At 37.6% G+C, this 21,914-nt stretch overlaps 1 protein-coding gene across 1 annotated transcript in view; it reads right to left on the bottom strand.

Moving 5' to 3' along the window:
* FER (FER tyrosine kinase) overlaps nucleotides 1–21,914 on the bottom strand; it is a 404,717-nt gene that overhangs the window by 24,813 nt on the left and 357,990 nt on the right. The window contains exon 16 of the mRNA XM_047090128.1: nucleotides 2,647–2,801. Within this exon, the coding sequence (XP_046946084.1) occupies nucleotides 2,647–2,801 (155 nt within the window). The remainder of the gene's footprint in view (nucleotides 1–2,646; nucleotides 2,802–21,914) is intronic.

Here is a 21,914-nt window from a genome sequence, read left to right as displayed (position 1 = left end):
ATTTACAAAAATAAACTCAAAATGGATAAAGGACCTAAATGTGAGACAGGAAACCATCAGAACCTTAGAGGAGAAAGCAGGAAAAGACCTCTCTGACCTCAGCCGTAGCAATCTCTTACTCGACACATCCCCAAAGGCAAGGGAATTAAAAGCAAAAGTGAATTACTGGGACCTTATGAAGATAAAAAGCTTCTGCACAGCAAAGGAAACAACCAACAAAACTAAAAGGCAACCAATGCAATGGGAAAAGATATTTGCAAATGACATATCGGACAAAGGGCTAGTATCTAAAATCTATAAAGAGCTCACCAAACTCCACACCCGAAAAACAAATAACCCAGTGAAGAAATGGGCAGAAAACATGAATAGACACTTCTCTAAAGAAGACATCCAGATGGCCAACAGGCACATGAAAAGATGTTCAGCGTCGCTCCTTATCAGGGAAATACAAATCAAAACCACACTCAGGTATCACCTCACGCCAGTCAGAGTGGCCAAAATGAACAAATCAGGAGACTATAGATGCTGGAGAGGATGTGGAGAAACGGGAACCCTCTTGCACTGTTGGTGGGAATGCAAATTGGTGCAGCCGCTCTGGAAAGCAGTGTGGAGGTTCCTCAGAAAATTAAAAATAGACCTACCCTATGACCCAGCAATAGCACTGCTAGGAATCTACCCAAGGGATACAGGAGTGCTGATGCATAGGGGCACTTGTACCCCAATGTTCATAGCAGCACTCTCAACAATAGCCAAATTATGGAAAGAGCCTAAATGTCCATCAACTGATGAATGGATAAAGAAATTGTGGTTTATATACACAATGGAATACTACGTGGCAATGAGAAAAAATGAAATATGGCCTTTTGTAGCAACGTGGCTGGAACTGGAGAGTGTGATGCTAAGTGAAATAAGCCATACAGAGAAAGACAGATACCATATGGTTTCACTCTTATGTGGATCCTGAGAAACTTAACAGGAACCCATGGGGGAGGGGAAGGAAAAAAAAAAAGGACGTTAGAGTGGGAGAGAGCCAAAGCATAAGAGACCGTTAAAAACTGAGAACAAACTGAGGGTTGATGGGGGGTGGGAGGGAGGGGCGGGTGGGTGATGGGTATTGAGGAGGGCACCTTTTGGGATGAGCACTGGGTGTTGTATGGAAACCAATTTGTCAATAAACTTCATATAAAAAAAAAAAAGGAAAACAAATTATCAATATATACAATGGAATATTATTCAGCCATAAAAAAGAAAGAAGTTAATTACACATGCTACAACATCGATGAACCTCAAAAACATGAAAGTAAAAGAAGCCACACACAAAAGGTCACGTATAGTATGATTCCATTTACACGAAATATGCAGTATAAGTAAATCCATAGCAATAAAAAAGTAGACATGTGGTAGCCAGTGGCTGCAGGGAAAGGAGGAATGGGGAGTAAATAGGCAAAGGGTATTACTTTAGAGTGATGAAAATGTTGGAATTAGAAGGAAGTAGTGGTTGTGTAACATTCTAAACAGTACTAAATACCACTAAATTATTCACTTTAAAATGGTTAATTTTATATAATATAAAAATTAGCTCACTTAAAAGCTTTGTTTTTAACTTAGGCATTAAATTAAGGCATTTATAAATGCCTCATTTTTCATGATGAAGTAAATTTTCATTTTAAATCAATAGAGTCATTTTATGATATTTCAATTCAAAACATACCCATTCACCAACCCATGGCTCACATGCTGCTTCCCTTAATGAAAATGTAATTTATAATTTCACTTAAAGCACAATCTCTCTCCTTTTAATTCTGAACTGTTACCCATCTTGTTACAGCCCAGTTTATCCCAACCACAGATAACACAACCTGAATTTTTTCCATTATAATGACATACAAAAAAATCTCTGCTGTTTTAAAATGTAACTCCTCTCTCTCCCTCCAACATTTATACAAGTTCCAGAGACTAAAATGCAAAGAAACCAAGACAGTTTTCAGAGTGAGAAACTATAGATTTAACAAATTTTAAAACCTATTATTAGATGAGGTTATTGGACCAATTACAAGACATCTGAAAGCAGTGGTCCAGAGCCACAACAACACTTTAACAGTTAAATTATACAGTGAACATAAAAATCATTTCTTCTTGGATTAAAAAACCCTCAGATATATAGTCATATTTAAAAGTGCTTATAAGTACAGCCTTCTTTTAAATCTAGCAATCTGAGGGGCGCCTGGGTGGCTCAGTTGGTTAAGCATCTGACTTTGGCTCAGGTCATGATCTCATATCTCATGAGTTCAAGCCCCTCATCGGGCTCCGTGCTCACAGCTGGGAGCCTGGAGCCTGCTTCGGATTCTGTGTTTCCCCCTCTCTCTGCCCCTCCCCTGCTTGTGCTCTCTGTCTCTCAAAAAATGAATAAATGTTAAAAAAAAGCTTAAATCTAGCAATCTTACATATAGAAATTTGATCAATAAGGTCAATGAATTAGGTTTCTGCCCATGTGTAAGTACAAAATATGAACACTTAAATATTGTTGTGTTGATTTTCAAATCATTCTAACTTGGGCTCTGCTTTACTCCTCCAACTTTGCTTGTGAATGTTTTGTGCTGATGGAATACATTTTTACCACCAAAAAGAAAAACAGTCTATTCTTACCATAATTAAGAGCTTCTGGTGCTGTCCATTTAATGGGAATCTGCTTTAAGCCAGAAGATGAATACACTCCACCATCCTCTTGACGAGACATTCCAAAGTCACTGATTTTCAGAACGTTATTTTCACCTACCAGGCAGTTTCTTGCAGCAAGATCCCTAGGTTACAATAAGACATGGAAAATACCTATTAAAACAAATTGAAAGCTGCTTTCACATTTATAACTTCCACACTTTGCATTTTTTACATTTGCAATGTATTTATAATGAGGTTAAGAATGCTTGTGATTTACCAGTCCTTCTCATCTTTTCTGTCATAGGAAAAAATCACCAGTGAGAATATTTGCATAGGGAACAGGCCCCATGCTAATTTGCTAGGCACTGCATATATTTCCATTAAATAGAAAAACACGGATTCTAGGGTTAAGAGAAAAATCACAGGAGAGGCTAAGCAAACTTGGCATTATTTCTCATTGGACTGTTTTACATAACTTTCTGTGATGATGAAATATTCTCTATCTGTGCTGTGCTGCCCGATAGGTAGTCATTAGCCATGTGTGACTATTGAACGCTTGGAATGAAACTTGTGTGATCGAGAAACTGAATTTTTAAATTTACTTTCAGTGAACTAAATTTAAATAGCTGTATGTCATTAGATAGCCTTTGGTTGTTGTAGCCTTAGAGCTTCCCAAAATGTAGAGAATGGCTGAGGTGCCAAGACAGGCTGGGGACTCTTTCTCTTCTGACTGCATTGGGGACAGCCAAAACTCTGCATGATCTGGCTCTGTCTCTTCCACCGCATCTTGTTCCATTCTACATAATTTCTAAATTCTACCCATACTGGGCTTCTTTTTGTCCTTAAATGCAGGACGAGTCCCTGAAACATGACAAGCTTATTTCCACCACAGGGCCTTGCAGATAGCTGTTCCCTTCGTGTGGAATGTTTTCCTTTTAGGTTGTAGCATAGCTGACTCCTCTTCATTCATTCTTAGCTCAACTGCCCTCTTCTCATAGAAGTCTGTCTTGACCACCCTTAACTGCTAAAGAAGACAGCAGTGAGCATAACAGATGAAGTCTCTAATTCTAGTGAGAAGCCCTTCAGTAATCAAATCCCTATATGTACCTAAATGTTTATACATTTTTATATATGTATATATGTAGAGAAGGTATATGTATGTCCAAATATGTACATATACACACAAAGAAAATCAGATAATATGTCAAATGGTGCTGAGTATTAAGAAAAAAAGTTTTATAAAGGGAGAGATTTACTAGAGTGAATCCTATTTTAATTTTTTAAATTAGTTTTCTTTATTTTTGAGAGGCAGAGAGAGACAGAGCGCATGTGGGGGAGGGGCAGAGAGAGAGGGAGACACAGAATCGGAAGCAGGCTCCAGGCTCTGAGCTGTCAGCACAGAGCCCAATGCGGGGCCTGAACTCATGAACCGCGAGATCATGACCTGAGCTGAAGTTGGATGCTCAACCGAATGAGCCACCCAGGTGCCCCCGAGGGAATCCTATTTTAGACAGGCTGTTAGGAAGGTCTCTGATAATGTGATATTTGATCAAAGACATGAAAGAAGTTAAGAAGGAAACCATGGGGATATCTAGAAAAGCATTCAAGATGCGATAGATACAAAGACCTTGAAATTGGTACATGCTTGGTATATGCAAGGAACATTAAGGAAGTCAATATAGCTGGTGTGGAATGAGTTACAGGGAGACACTAGTAAATTTAATCAGGGGGTTAGCCAGGACCAGATGATGTTTAGCTTTTTCATAGTTAAGTTCCTTGGATTTTATTCACAATAAGCTAGGAGGTAACCAGAGAGTTCTGTACATAGGAATGATGTGATCTGACTTACATTTTGAAGGACTATATCCTATTCTGGGGAGAATGGACTGGCAGAACCAGAGAGGAGACTATTTCAGAAGTCTGGGAGAAGCAACAATAGCCTACACTAAGATGGAGTCAGTCAGATTTGAGATATATTTGAAAAGTACAATCAACAGGATTTGCTGGTAGATTGGGTGTAGAATAGGAGAAAAAAAGAATCATGATGACTTCAAGATATTTTGGCCTAAGCACCTGGAAAGATGGAACTGACATGTACTGAAGTGGGGAAGGTTAGTGGGAGAGCTGAGGCCTAGATTCACAAAGTTTGGTGGAGCCAGCCAGTTGCCTCCTACTGTCCATTTCCTCCTCTTCTTTAGTAAAAGAATCCCAATTGTAGCTGAATCTATTGTCATCCATCTAAAAACTCCTGTATTTTCCAACTTCTCCTGCAATGAGATGTGGCCATTATTTAAGTTCTGGACAATGAGATGCAAGCAGAAGAGATGTCCAAAATATCTAAGAAATGTCTTTAAAAGGAGGAATTCTCATTATATTTCTCCCTCCTGCTAATACAAAAAGGAAGCATACTGACGTTGGGAAAGCATCAGGAGATAAGGGGTCTGGGTCCCTACTGGAATTAGAGAATGCTTTCACCTAGACTGAGTGTAGAGAGGAAATAGAGGTGTTCAGGGACTAAGCCCTAGAGCACGCCATCATTTGGTTTGTTGTTTTGTAGGCTTCCCCTCATTTCTCTTGTAGCTTTCTCCTGATGTAGACTCTAGTCACACAGTATTACAAGGTAGGCAACATCAGTGTCTGAAAAGTAATAGAAAGCACACATTTGTGCCCAGAGGAACTAGGAAAAGAGGTCCTTGGAAGTGTAGGGAAAATCATAGAGGTCAAACAACCAAGAGAAGAGGATTACCTGGTTCCATGTTTGAACCCACACAAGTCTCAGGCTGAGCCCTAAGCAGCACATTTGATGGGCAGACCTGAGCCCATTTAGAGAACTAAACTCATTTAAACCACTGCCCATGTCTCAAAGTCATTCGTAAATGTCTCACACAGGGCAAACCAAAACACAGGCTTTGAGGCAGTAATTGTGATTTGAATCATTAAGAGACAGAATTTGCAATCTGACCCTGAGTTGATTGCCTGCCCAAACAAAAAAAATCAACAATCTCCTGCAGAATTATAACAGGGATTTTGAGCCCACACAATGTAACATTCACAGTATCTAGGGCACAATTCAAAATTGCTAAACATACAGAAAAGAAGAAAAATGTGATCAATTCTAAAGGGAAAAGCAATCAACAAATGCCAACATGACAGTAACCAGATATAAAGCGGCTATTATAACTATACTCCATAAAACAAATGAAAACACATTTGAAATTAATAGAAAAGCAGACAATCTCAGTAGACCATAAAAACTGTAAAAACTATAGAAGTATAGAAACTTAAAAATAAATATCTGAAATGAAAAATCCCTACAGAGGATCAAAAGCATACTGGTGATAACAGAGAAAGAGTCAGTAAACTTGGAGATAAACCAATACAAAATACCCCAGCTGAAGGACACAAAGAGAGGAAAATAGAAAAAATGAAAAGAGAATCAGGGACCTATACAATATGAAAAGACTGAAATACATGTTATTGGAGTCCCAGTAGTACAGGAACAAAGAGACTGAGGCAGAAAATCAGTTTAAAGAAATGGTGACTAAAGAATTCCCCTATTTAGTTAAAAGAATTAAATTTGCATATTCAAGAATCTCTGTGAGCTCCAAACAGGATAAAAATCAAAGGAAAAAAAAACATATACACATACCCTAATCAAGCTGCTAAAATCCAAGGAAAAGAAACCCTCTTAAAAGCTGATAGAGAATATGACACATTTGCTACAGAAAATGATTCAAATAATCACATATTTCTAAAAAAAAAATTATGGGGGCAAAAGGCAGTGAAATAACATCTTTCATTTCTTAAGATGGCAATTCTTCCCAATTGATCTATAGATTTAATGTACACCCAATCAAAATTCTAGCAGATGTCTTTGTCAACCCAGAATTCCATAGCTAGCAAAAATACCCTACAGAAATGAAGGCAGAATAAAGACATTGTCATAGGAAAGAAAGCAGAGAGAACTCATTAACAGCAGATCTACTCTACCAGAAACACTACAAGCAGTGTTTCAGGCTACAGGGAAATGCAAGAAATCTGAAATATCAGAATGGAAGGAAACACAACAGTAATGGTAAATTTGTGGGCAAATATAGATTTTTTCCCTTTTAAATTCTTTAAAATGTGACTGAATATTGGAAATGAATATTATAGCATTATCTGACCAGGTTTTCAATGTATGTAAATGTTACACATAAGACAACTACCAGATAAAGGTTGGATGTTAGCAAAAGGACCCATACGGTTGCAAATTTTCTACATTTTACATGAAGTGATACAATATTAGCTCTAAGTAGTCTGTGGAAGGTTAGATGTATGCGTTGTAATCTATAGAGTAACTCCTAAAAAAGGTGTAAAGAGATAAAGCTAAAACATCAAGAGATCAAATTAAACAGAATGGTAAAAAAATATTCACACATTATTAATAGTCAAAAAATCAAATATTCAAAATATCAGTATCTAGACTAAAAAGTGGTTATTACTACTGATTCTATAGACAGAATAAGATATAGATAATAACAGTTCTATATTTACAAATATAAATTTGGTATCCAAAGATATTCCCAGAAAGCAAATCCAACTCAGATGGGTTGATTACCAAGTTCTATCATACATTCAGGGAAGAAATAACAAAATTATGGAAACCTTTTCAAAAAAATAGAGAGTATTCTCTAAATGATTTTATGAGACCAGTAGAACTATAATACAAAACCTGGAAAAGATACTATCAAAGGAATTACAGAAAAATACTCTCATGATGCCAGAAACAAAATAATGTCAAATCAAATCCAGTAATATATATAAAAAAGATAACATGTCATGACCAAGCAGGGCTTATCCAATAAGGCAAGGTTGGTTTAACATATGAAAATTAACGTAATTCACTAGATTGACAGAATATAGGGAAGAAAACCCCATGATCATTCCAATTGATACAGAAGAAGCATTTGACAGCATTCAGTATTTGCTAATGATAAAATGTTCAGCAAACTGGAAAGACTAAAGAGCTTCCTCAACCTGACAACGAGCATCTACAAAAAATTCAACCACCATATCATACTTAATGGTGAAAGACGAAATTGCTCCGCCTTGAGATCAAGGCAAAAATGCCTGCTTTCACCACTTCTATTCAAACGGACCTCTATTCTTGAGGTCCTAGGCTTTGAAATAAGGCATGGAAGCAAAAAAAAAAAAAAAAAAAAAAAGCCACAAATATCACACACAAGTAAAACTAGCCCTATTGGCACTATTCACAAACATAATTTTTTTCTATAGAAAATCTCAAGCTAGAGGAAAACACAGGCAGTAACCTCTTTGACATTGGCTGTAGCAACTTCTTTGTAGATATGTCTCCTGAGGCAAGGGAAACAAAAGCAAAACTAAATGATTGGGACTTCATCAAAATAAAACTTCTACACAGTGAAGGAAACAATCAGCAAGATTAAAAGGCAACCTACAGAATGGGAGAAGATACTTGCAAATGACCTATCTAAAGAAGAGTTAGTATCCAAAATGTATAAAACTCAATACCCCCAAAACTAATAATCTAATTAAAAATAGGCAGAAAACATGAACAGACATTTCTCCAAAGAAGACATCAAAGATGCTCAATATCACTCATCATCAGGGAAATATGAATCAAAACTACAATGAACTATCACCTCACACCTGTCAGAATGGTTAAAATCAACAATACACTAAACAGGTGCAGGTGAGGATGTGGAGAAAGGGGAACCCTCTTGTACTGTTGGTGGGGATGCAAACTGATGCAGCCACTGTGGAAAATAGCACAGTTTCCTCAAAAAGTTAAAAATAGAACTACCCTAAGATCCAGTAATTGCACTATGGATACAAAAATACTAATTCAAAAGGATACATGTACCCCAACATTTAAAGTAGCATTATCTATAATAGTTAAATTACAGAAACAATTCAAGTGTCCACTGACTCATGAATGAATAAAGAATATGTGGCGCAAACACACACACACACACACACACACACACACACGTAATGTATATTATTATATAATGGAATATTACTCAGCTATAAAAAATGAAATCTTGCCATTTGCAACAATGTGGATGGAGCTAAAGAGTATTATGCTAAGTGAAGTTAAGTCAGAGAAAGACAAATACCATATGATTTCATTCATATGTGGAATTTAAGAAGCAAAACAAATGAACAAAGGGGGAAAAAAAAGAGAGTGAGGCAAACCAAGAAATAGACTCTTAACTACAGAGAACAAACTGGTGGTTACCAGAGGGGAGGTATGTGGGGTGGGTGGGATGGAAATAGGTGATGGGGATTAAGGAGTGCACTTGTGATGAGCACTGTGCTGTATGGAAGTGTTGAATCTGTATTGTGTGCCTGAGAATAACATTAAACTGCATGTGAACTAACTGGAATTTAAATACAAATTTAAAAAAAAATCTTAGGGAATTTACATACCAAGAATTAGAATAAATGAATTTAGCAAGGTTGCAAGATAAAAGGTTAATATACAAAATTCTTGTATGCTAGCAGCAAATAATTGGAAAATAAATTCCATTTATAGTAACGCCACTGAAATATCTACAAATAAGTGTAGCAAAAGACAACCAAGTCCCTTATACTTAAAACTACAAAACTTGATGGAGAAAAAAACAGTGAATAAACCAATGGAAAGATAGTCATACTGTGCTCATTGAGAAGACTCAATATTGTTAGGATGGCCATTTTCTGCAAATCTGTAAATTTAATGCACTCTGAACCATTGTTCTAGCAGATGTCTTTGTAAAATTAAACAAGCTGCTTTTAAAATGAACATGTAAATAAAAGGTCCTAGAATAATCAAAATAATTTTTAAAAAGTATAGAGTTGGGGATGCCTGGGTGGCTTACTCCATCAAACATCCAACTTCAGCTCAGGTCATGATCTCGTGATTCGTGGGTTCGAACCCCACGTCGGCCTCTGCTTTGACAGTGCAGAGTCTGCTTGGGACTCTCTCTCTCTCTCTCTCTCTCTCTGCCTGCCCCTCCCCTACTCATACTTTCTCTCTCAAAATTTTAAAAAGTACAGAGTTGAAGGGCTTAACCTAAATTGATTTTAAATCTTAATACTGTTCAGTAAATGCACAAAGATATGATAGCTCATTGGAACAGAAGGTCAAGAAATACATCCACAAATGTATGGTTGGCTCATTTTTGACAGAATTACAATGGCATCAGTGCACATCTCTGAATCCTAGTGGGCCACTGAGGCTTGGGGTAAAATGCCATTAGTCTTGGTTAGAATGATCTTTTATTCACCGCAGCATCTTAGCCGTTTACAGAATTTCTGTGTTCATGCTTTCCTCAGAATAATGCCTACACTTTACAACTGCATATACTTCCATTGTCATAACTATCTTCAGTATACCACTGCCTTAGAGGTTTGTCCTCTGAAATGAGGATTACAGTTCTGTGAGGGATCAATCTAAAACCAATTTAGAGATACCTTCAATCAATGTAAATAACATTTCAGTAACATTTACAGAAAACTCTACCTTTTTGGGGTTGCGTGAAGTTCAAGTGACTGGAAATACTGCCTTTTTGGCATAATCTGTGAATTAAAACCTTAGGCCTTCAGGCAATCAACACGTACTGCACACTCAATGCTTGCCTAATGTTCTAATAAGTCTTAAAGAAGATAGGAAAAGCAGATATGATCTCTGGACTGAGACACTGATGATCTAATTTGGAAGGTAAGGCAGACATATACCTTTCTCTCTTCTTCTTCATACTTTTCTTTATTAAGCTTGCTATTGCCCTGAGTCAGAGTCTGGGAAACACACTGGTTATCCCTGCCTCTTCATGCATGAAACTGCTAGAGAACAAGCTTATATGAGCCTGTGTGTTACAGACTGCAAATTCTATAGGAACTCAGAGATGAGAAATCTCATAATAGGCTGGTGTTGTCGTTCACAGGAGGTATCAGAGATAGCTATATCTCACCACATGCAGAGGAACAGAACAGCAAAAACTGCTGACTGCCAAAAGGTTATGGAAATGTTCTACTTATGTCTGCCGAGTAATCTTCCTTGAAGATACAAAGTCAAACTTCTGGTTGTGTACCAGAGGTGTCTTACAAAGTCATACATAATATGAGATAGGCTAATTAAGGATAATATGAGAACAGAGAGCAGTTATAGGAAATCCAACTCCAGCAGGAAATAAAGAGGAGTAAATTTTCTTTGCTATGTGGAAAGCACAACAGTGGGCATCTTGCTCTGTGGAGATGTTGTCTTTTAGAGCAAATACTGTGGTAAACTAGGAACAGCCAGGAGGCCGAGCCAGGGTTCTCCTTGTCTTGATGCGTTACCCTAGACATCATTTACTGCTCATAGCTATGATTACACAAAGTGAGGATTTATCCTTCACATAGGAAAGGAGTTAGAGAAATATTTGTGTCTTGTTTTTGTTTTGTACAGAAACTATGCCCACTGGTTCTGGCCAGTACTGAGCCACAAATAACTAGCAACATTTAGGTCCTCTTTAAGGCCCTAGGGTTTTCTTATATATCTGACTAAAACATATTATAAAGCCAAAAATGGTAGTGTGGGGGGAAATAGTAAATGAAGCAGATATTTGATGTAATCAAATCATGTACCACTTAATCCATGCCCAATGGCTACAACTTTTGAATTTGAAATAACAGAAGAGCCTTACCATTAAGAAGTGACTCTTCAAACTCCCTCCTTTAAAAACAAACAAAAAAACACAAAAAAACCCAGAAATTGTTTGCATAACAAGCATATGAAAAACCTATTTTCTGAAAAAGCCTAAGTCATCAACTGCTTTAAAACAATGTATGTGAGTGTTTTAATGGAAGGAGAGTAGGATGCGTATTTCTCTTTGGAAAATTTTGCACACAATAACAGAAACAGAATTGTAAACCGTCTTGTAGAATGGGCCCGGACACTGCGGTTGGGCAAGGTGGAGTGTCTTTGGCAACAGAGTTGACACCTTGGAGACCAGTTTCTACTGGCCAATACCAAAGCCACTACTGAGCTGATAGTGATGGGATCAGAGATTAGCCAAAAAAGAGATGAGCAGCCAGACTCTTTCGCAAGTCCGCTGCTCATTCCCACTTCAGAATCTACCTTATTTTTCCTTTGAATAAAGTAAATATAAATACAAAAATCTTCCTACATTTCTCATTTTCAAGCATATCCTTGATTTCACTCCTAGTGTTCCACTGGTCTCTCTTCTCTTCATAACCTTCTCCATCAAACTTTGTACCCATCAGTTGGGGAGTTCTCCACCCATTATTACTGAGGCACTTATTTCTACAAGTACGGCTCCCAAAGGAAGCCCCAGCTGCAAAACTGAAAATTAGTCCTATATATTAAACTGTGTTTTCTCTTCCTTGGAAAAATTGTTCAGTGTCACAGACTTCTGGGAGGTTGGAAACAAAAGCGCTGCTTCTGTGAATGCAGTAACAGACCAGGCTGGAGGGACGGTTAGAGTATAATTTATGCCTTTTTTGCTCAGGGCTGGTCGAAGGCCCTATGAGTATACATGGTGAGAGCCAAAGGACCCTGTTCCTAAAATCGCCCTGCTGCTCCCTGCCAGGCACAGAATCCTCAGTATCTGCGTGTCTTCATTTACTTAAAGCCACTGCTAAAATGCAAATTCGTTACCTGTGGGCAAGGGGGCACATATTTCCTCTGAGTCACATTTTGGTTTAAATTATTTGAACACATAAATATGTATAAAGACACACAAAGTCTTAAGGGCTTTGTATGGGATGATAGGGCAGGTGTGTGAGAAGAGGGGAAAAGGGAAAATGGATCAGCACAGGGAACTGGCAAAGAGCGGGCCTGGGCAAAGCACACAGTGAGTGGGTGCTTGTGGGAAAAGTCACGGATGAATATGTAAAGGTGTGCTGTGGCACTGGGGAGGGGTGGCAATGCAAGTATAACTTCTAAAAAGTGTCTAGGGCTAGCTCTGGTGTATTTACTCTAAACCTGGTTACCTTCTTCTCAGCAGGAGAAGATCACCACTGGGGGCTTGATCTATTTATATAGGAGAAATGCTCCACTGGGTTGCACTTGTGGAGAAACTGAGACCTTTGGTGATTTCCTCTAATGACGCTGCTTCCTGATAGTGGGACACAAGCAACAAAGTCCTTGTCTGGCATGGCTGACTGATGGAGAGCCAGTTATGAAAGCTATTGTAAGTCATCTGCCTTTACTTAAAATGGACATGTTGAGCACATACAAGAGCGCTTACTTCTTTTGGCTCTTTCATCCCTGGGGCGACTTCCCTATAAGAGAATTCTATTTGGCAATACACATATACCAACTCCACATATTCTTGTATTTAGCTTAAAAGATCAAATTCCTGGGCAGTTAGCTAAAACAAAGGGACTCATATTAAATCTGGATATTGAGAAAAAATTCAGAACCAAATACATATTATGACAACACTTTCTTCAGTCCTAAATTTACCTGAGAACCCAAGAGAAACTTTCCTTGTATTTAACTACTGTGATTAGCCTGGATGGTTTATAGTTTTATGAAATGTGTGCTCTATTTGTATAGTCAGATGTAAATCTCCCTCAGTCACTGCTGTCTGCTATCACCTGTGGGCCACATTGTGCATCGAGACACCAAATCTCTAGAGACTAGCTTTGGGTACACAATTTAAATAAATCTTGATCTAATGCTACATCTCTTAAGCAATAAAGAATCTGCTCGGGAGTAACAGGGGGTCAGATGAGGACAAATTAAAAAATATTGATGGAAAGTAAATGTTTAAATCTCGTTAGGTCAAATAAATATACCAAATCCCAGGGGGTAATTCAACAACAAGACTGAATTCTGTCTCAAGCATGCACATTAAAGGCCAGTAGCTGTCTGAGGCTGTGATGAGATGCGTTGTGAGGACTCACTTCCGAAGTGAGCCTCCATACTAATGGCAAGAGCCTCTACTCCTAAAAGAAGGGAGATTTTTTAAATGTCCACCACTCCCACTCTGAGAGTATGAGAAGCAAATATGGAAGCCACTTGCCTGAGTGACAAATGGTATCACTTAAAATATTACATTCAGAATGGGATAAGTTACTCTAAGCAACAGATAGAAAAAAGTGACAAAACCACTCCTTACTGAAGAGCCATCATAACAGCCATCATTTAGTGAGGGCTTTCTGTGTGTCAGGTACTGTTGTAAATGTTTTTCACGTAACCCATTTTCTGTCAATATGTAACTGCGTGCATACTAATCTGAACATTAAATACATCTCACATTTTTCCAGAAGCAACAGTACAAACATTTCCACTGTTGGGAGTTCTGGACTAGAGATCAGGAGACCAGAATTCTGAACAGAGTTTTCCTTAACAAGTTGTGCAAGTGAGTACATCACACAATATTTTCCTGGACCTCGGAAATGAGAGCACCAGTTCTTGACTTTTCTGAGCATGAGGGCCTGTATAATATTAATTTTATGATTTCTTTGTACCACATCCATCCTGATATAACAGTTGTATGTTTTAGAATGGCTGAAAGAAGAAATACAACATGATAAAAAGCTACTAAGAATTCAACAAAGTTCTGAAATGAACTTTTATTAATCACAATAGTAAAATAGTGTGCATATATATATGATAAACACACATATATGTATATCATATGATATACATATACATACACACACACACACACACACACACACACACACACCATATTATTCGGTCTCAAAAGCTTGATGCACTTGGGACACCTGCAGTAGGTTGGAGGAACCAGGGGTCCATGATCTACCAGTTAGCAGCCACCATATATAACAGCCCTAACATCGTGTTAAACTCTAGGTTAAAGGCATTTTCTTCCTGTAGCTGGCTGGATAAATCTAGACACACAGTGGTGCTAAATAGTCCTGGTGAAGACTTTTCCACCTTTGCAGTGCAACAATGAGTATTAACAGCTGATGAATGGAAGTAAAGCAAGGAGTGTAAGTTACAAGAGTGCCACTCCATATACTTTGGCTCCCCAGGGCCAAAGTATCACAATGCAGGCATCCTCCCCCTTGCCTCTGCTGAGTAACTGTGTGTACAACCAAGCCCTTTCCAATACTGTACGAATAACAGTAACTATTAAGAACTTAGTAGGTATCAGGTGCTTTACTGGTTATTCCTAATCTCTATTTGAGTGTAGATATCTATTACACAGCTAAGAAACTGAGGCTCAGAGATTAAGCAACTTGTCCAAGAATACAAGAGATGATTAAGTGGCTGAGTATAGAATCTCTCACTCCAAAGACCATGCTCTTTTGGTATTTTACAAAGCTGAGTGTTCCTTTGGTTTCTTTGAAATATTGTTAATTTTATCTTGACAAAAGTAATACTCTGCAATAACTGGTACAAGATGTCTGCCATTTTGTTTTTGAGATGTGATTTCTTTCCCATTTAAGTTTTGTGGAATAGAGTCCCTGACTCAATGCTTAGGCTCTGGAATATAGAATACTTTGAGAGAACTAAAATATGCATTATTTTTCCATTCTGTACCAAGGTATATAACAATTCCTCCACCATCTTTTTGTTATAGTTTGTACTTCCATGATGTGATATCCATACTCACATTAGGGCTCAAATTAAGACTTAAAAGACACATAAAGGAACAGAGCAACTGTGTAATCTGCGATGCACAAGGTGCCACAATGAGCCTCAGGATCATTTACATTTTTACTGTCTGCAAAATGTGCAGCTACTGATGAACACACACACTCTAATGATGGTGGAAGGCACCCAGATGTAGATACTGAGTGATCTGCTGTGGTTAACTCTTTGCAGGATCAGCCTCTCTGTGCAGTGGATGGCACCGACTCTGCAACTTGCTGAGAAGGCCAGTAATGGATGACACCTGCCAAGTGCCTCACTGAGCAACCCCTTCACTTCCCCAACCAGACAGACCTACTGGCCAGCTTGCACTTTCGCCTCTGGTTTGGTGATCCCTAATAGACTTTAGGCTGTGCTCTCGAGGCAGGAAGATCGCCTCAGCCAGTGCAGTAACACAGAGTACTCTGAGCCCCTATGTACAGACAGGAAACATCCAATCACAGTTTCAATGGCACCAGTATCTGGTTAATGGAAAACACTTTTCAGTATTGAAAGGAGTTCAAGAGAAGTAATGCCTTTCTCTCATGTACCTCAACAGTTCTTTCCTTGCCTCCCATTTACATTCATTTAAAATGAAATTTTCATTATTCCCATTTCAATTTCTAATGTTGTTTTCTGTGTTTATGAAGTGATATCCCAGGTGACTTTATAATAAATTTCCCTTCAGTCCTATGATTGCTTTCAGTGTCTGAAATCCAAATAGGAGAGTCTAAGTTATGAATACAGGTCTATTGTATAGTAATTCATTTTTATCTTGAAACAAATATCTGAAATTCAATTTCTTTTCTGTCTCTCTATATTTTGTTTCCATAGTCAGGAGAGCTCGCATTACTTCGTTCAATTTTAATTCTGCATTCTGTTTGATAATATAATACCATAAAAATAAGGTCTTAAGACTTGACTTCATATATGTAGCTGTTTTTCTCTTATAATTCTACAAGATAAAAGTTATAAAAATATTCACCAAATGTCCTTTTATAATTAGTTGTTATTCACTCTGTGATTCTTTGATGCAATTCACACAAAATCTGCATTTTGTATTCACGCAGGATTACTTGTCTGAGCAAATAGTAACTTTGCATATACTTGTGTCCTTTTGGTCTCTTAATGAGATTTTTCTTTTACCTATTTGCAGACCACAGTTACATAAAACAAAAGTGTCTGAAAGACTCAAAGTGGACAAAATAATTTATATAAACGTAAAGCCCATTCACCAAAAATTCCAAAAAAAATTTGACAAATTTATAGTGATCTCCAAACCACCAGAGGAAAAGGGGACAGCTGCTTACCAGCATTCAGAGCCAGTGTGCAGCAACAGCCATGCATCAAAGTGAGTATCTCAGTATCCTGGGGAAATTACATAGGAATAGTTACCTGTGTGGGAACTTAATTGGGGCACAGGATTTTTAAATTCCATGAAATACCAAATTGACATTTTTGTGCAATCAATTGAATCTGAGCTGATATTAAGCCATGGATGCACCTTTTAGATTATTTAAAATGTTTTTAAAGCAAAGTAATGAGGGCTCAATTTGACACTTTTCTCATTAAGACCTTTTGGCACAGGTAGTCATTCTTCTGAACATACGCTACAAGATAATACATAACTTAGACTATGAGACCCAATGCATTTGATAATAATGATGGTGGAAAAAAATAAATGAAATCATTTCTGGTTATTTGATCTGGGAACTGATTAAGGAAACACTGCTAACTCTCTATTACACAGGTAAGTTTCTATGTTCTAAGAACACAGTCTTCCAGGGCTGCTGCTTGGCATACAAAAAAACTTAGTATTTTCTATCGGAAGACATACTTCTAATTTATTTTGTGCTTTTAAAAGTACTGTTCCATTGATCTTATAATTATAGAATGTAGCTACTAATAATAAACAAGGATATACATACATATATCCATTCATACATACCTACATACATATTGAGCAATCAGTCTATCATTGGATCACCTTTCCTTTAATAAGGCCTTACTAGATACCAGGGCCTCTGCTGTGTGCTAAGATAACTTAATTCCTGTTCTCAAGGCAGTTTAATTTTACAAGAAGAGACAGCTATGTAAGCACGTAAACTACAATACTGGAAATTACAAGTTTAAAGGTGAGGAGTAAGCCCTCAGAGACAGGTGTGGTATAAAAAATATGACTTCTCCACCCTTGTGTCTAGGCTAACCTATTACTTCAAAAAGCAGAATGTAACATAAGTAATATTATGAACTTCATGAGTGCAGGCCTCCAGAGACTTTCAGCTTCCACTTCTGTCTTCCTGGAACACCCCTGATACCATGTAAAGAAGGCTGGGTGAGAAATGATGTGTGTGTGTGTGTGTGTGTGTGTGTGTGTGTGTGTGTGGCAGGGGGCACCCTACAGTCCATTGGAAGGCTCTAGCCATATGAGTGAAGCTAAACTAAACTCTCTAGCCCTAATCTAGCTATTGGATATCTGAAGCCACATAAGTGACTCCATGGGAGAAGAGCTGAAAGCCATTTGGCTGAGTCCAGCCCAAACAGATGACCAAACTGATGGAACAAAAAGAAAGAAATGGTTTTTTGTTTTAAGTCCCTGTATTTGGGGTGGTGTTTTTAGGAAGCAATAGATAATTGGTACAGAAGATTAGTCACAGTGAGAATGAGAGCTTGACAGCAAGGATAGGCAGGGCAGAGTTGGGGGTAAGACACTTTCACTGTTCATGAAAGGTCACCTGCTTCTTTCTCATCCACCCCTAACAGAAAACTGTGGCAGACACCTTCTTAACTGGCTTAGCTTCTGATCTTCAATTGTGAATTTGTTTTCTCATCTAGCTTTTAATGAGCAGAGTTTTCCCTATTTCAAGCTTTTTTGAACTAATGATTTCCAGGCTATTGACTGCTATCTCTTCTAAAGGCTGATTCTTGGGATATCTTTGTGGCCAGCCAGTGCCATTCCCAGAGGGCTCTATCTGGCCCCCAAGCTTGTGTACTACCACTTCTAACCAGATTTGGAAAGAAGAATAAATTTTGAACAACTGGCATATGGAAGCTAGTTAACTTAGAGGTAAACTTCCCCAAGATGCTTTCAGGAAATTTTGATATAAGATTAGAACAAATCACAGTAAGTGATATGGATAATGATGGCTCTGAGTCATCAATAAAGGTTAACTATTGTAGGAGTATACTTGCTATCAGCAAGCAGAAAGATATGGTAGGCAGTTTATCATTATTTCCATTGAAAATATTTAAAATTGGCGGGGAGAAAGCCCAGAGAAAAACTGATCTGATTGCTTCAAAAAAATATCTATTTAGCACTTACTATTTGCCAGGCCCTCCTAGAAAAACCACCGACAAAACAGAATTCAGGTCCTCAGGGGATGTATATTCCTCTGGCATGAACTAGTTAAGTGACACATTATCAAATATGACACATCTAAAAGAATCACTCAAGGACATATTCCGTATAATGTAAAATAGGAATCCATAAAATGGGAAGAAGTGGGGAGCAAAGAAATGAGTAACACAATTATATCTAAATAATTGCCATTATATTAAAAAAAGAAGAAAAAAAATCTAGGTGGCTTTAACCTGCTTAGTGGAAGGGAGGAGGCAGGCAGGAAGGAGGAGGGTAAAAGGAAAAATATGCTCAAGTCCTCATGCAGCTCACACTGGGAGAGAACAGGATTAGGATGGAAGGAGCATGTGCTAACAAACAAAAAGCAGGTGTGGTACTTCGTATTACCACCAGAAAAAGAGCATTAGATAAAGGGAACTATTCTATATGCCTAAAAAGTAGAACTCACCAAAAAGATACATGTTAATGATACTAAATGGAAAATGTGGCAAACAGTGAAAATGGAATTTAGATGCATTGTGAGTTAAAGGCAAGAACAAAAGCACAATTTAATATAGATGTAGAACCAATAAGAAGGGGGTGATGTATAAAACATGTAGTAGATGGGAGGTCAGGAATACCAGCAGAGATGGAGTGAGACAGCAGCAGCGGCAAATACCAAACAGGGACCAGAGGACTGCTTTCTACACAAACAGCAAGTTAACAAACACTAATAAAGGAAAATGGAGGCCACCTTTGAGTATTTTAATAATACCACTAATGGAAGAGAAGGTCATTCAGATTCGACCCATGTAGAAACAATCAGAGTAATTATGGAATCCCACACTGTAACAGTATGTGGTCTGATTATTAAACAGGCAGTGATTTCATTTTGTGTAGAAGTTGTGCCAGCTTCACTGCTTGGCTTATTTAAGGCAAGGGTGATCCAGGCCTCTGGGAACACCTTATTGGGAGCAAATGTGTCTTTGAGAAAGAGTGGGTAAGTCTTAAACTAGGCCTTTCCAGCTGTAATCTCAGAGCCAACCATTTCTTTAAAACTAACTAGGTTTTTTGCACCTCAGTTATCTTGCTGACTGATTCTTTTAATACACCAATAGCCAAAAGAACCATTATGCAAATAAAGAATTTGTTTCATTTTCTGAATGTTTCTATAGACTATTAAGTATAGAACAGACATGTAAATCTCATCAAACTGCCGTATGCTAAACAATGATGTTATTGTCTAAAACCGTTATCAGGCACCCCAACTATTCCAGAGAAGTTTTCTTCATATTCTGGATCCTATTTATGTCCTAAGAATATACTAAGCAGTAATGTTTTAAAATGAATGTTGAGTATTTTCTTTAAAATAAAGCTGAATTGTTCATACTAAACGTCATTTTATTCTTGTTTGATCATAGTGTAAGAGTAGCTGCTCCTTTTTATACCAATAGTCCATTTTTTTCTTCCCTAAAAATTGCCTCACCAAAATTTTTTCCGAAATAACAAAGAATTCCACTCATGCTTAACTAATAATTGTTCAGGAAGATGATTTATGAAAAAGTCTTCTTGTTTTAAAAGATGTATGGCAGAAAGATAAAGCCCAAACTCAAAGAAAGGATCATCATTTATTAAAAACTCAAAAAAAAAAACCCACAAAAAAAAAACCACAACACAACTTCAAAGTAACTACGACTGGGTTTAGTAAAATGCCAATAGTATTCAAGAGAGTGATAGCCAATGGACAATTGGACATTTTAGTTGATATGAGCAAGAAAAACAGACAATGCTGAAGAAAATGGGTCTAAGTTATATAGCAAATGAGATAGCAAAATTCTTGTGCATAGGAATTTTTAGTATGTTAGCCTATAGGGAGATGACAGAACCTCTTCCATTGGGGATGTTAAAGAAAGGGTAAGATCACTGATTCAGCAAACATTTCCTGGACACCTAATTTGTAGCAAACATTAGTGGTAGAGAAGACCAGGTTCCTGTCCTTAAGGAGTTTACATTGTGGTAGTAAAAAGTGATCTTGCAGGAGAAATAACAGAGGGCATGATGGGCACCAGGGGAAGTAGGTGGGGAAAGATGACAGAAATGCTTCATGCCTGAGGAAAACTTTGCTAAATAATTACTTGTCTGCTAGGGTAATTATCCACACATAGAAACCACGTTTGACATGACCTATGGAAAACAAAAAACAACAACAGAAAAAAACCTCTCAATCTTATCCTTACATAAAGGATTGACTCATAACTCTTCCAGTGTTATCAAACTAAAATAACACAATTTTCTAAATGTTCACACTAAGGTCTAGTCAAATTTAAATGTTTGTTGTTTCAAGCCCTATGCATGTCTGAACTCTCATATATATCGCCAGGTACAAATATAAAACATTTGCCATTTTTTCTACAGGGTGGTATGAAAAGGGTATATATAGGACACCCAAGGAAATATTCTTAGAAATGCTGTGGAAATATAAAAGGAAAAGAAAGAGAGAATTTTAAGACAAGATTTCCAGTGCATTTTGAATTTCAGTAGGAGATGGGATAGGACTGGAACTGAGAGTTCCCAAAAAAGGCAGCAGAATATATTGTGAACAGAAGGTGCAAAATTAGAAATAAAGCAGGTAGGTAAGCAAAGAACCAAATGGGAAGAATCAGAAAGGGTCTCAAATCCCCAAGGACAAGAGGTAGGTACTATGTAGGTCTTAGATCTGGAAACCAGAACTAAACCTTAAGACTTTATAAACAAAAGCTTAGGAGAAAATCTTCATGATCTTGGTTATAAAGGAGTTCTTAGATAAGCTACCAGAAGTATGATCCATAAAAGAAAAAAATTAGTTCAGACTTCATTAGAATTAGAAACTTCTCTTGAGGGGGAAAAAAAGGACAAACTACAGATTGAGAGAAAATATTTGCCAGATATCTGATACAGGACTTGTATTAAAAATGAAAAAAATAACAAGGGGCGCCTGGGTGGCTCAGTTGGGTAAGCATCCAACTCTTGATCTTGACTGAGGTCAGGATGTCATAGTTCATGAGACTGAGTGCCCCATCTGTTGACGGCACAGATCATGTTTGGGATTCTATGTCTCCCTCTCTCTCTGCCACTCCCTTTCTCGCTGTCTCTCTCAAAATAAACAAGTAAATAAATAAATAAAGGAAAAAATGCTTATAACTAAATAACAAGACAACAGCCTGATTAACGAGAAATGGGCAAGAGATTTTAACAGACATTGCACAAAAAGATGACATATAAATGGCAAGTAAGCACATGAAAAGGAACTCAACATCATTAGTT

The sequence above is a fragment of the Lynx rufus genome, unplaced genomic scaffold, assembly GCF_022079265.1.
Source record: "Lynx rufus isolate CCGP_SWC_20201006 ecotype Redwood Valley unplaced genomic scaffold, mLynRuf1.p SCAF_1, whole genome shotgun sequence".
Lineage (NCBI taxonomy): Eukaryota > Metazoa > Chordata > Mammalia > Carnivora > Felidae > Lynx > Lynx rufus.
This window is presented reverse-complemented; position numbering and strand designations above follow the sequence as displayed.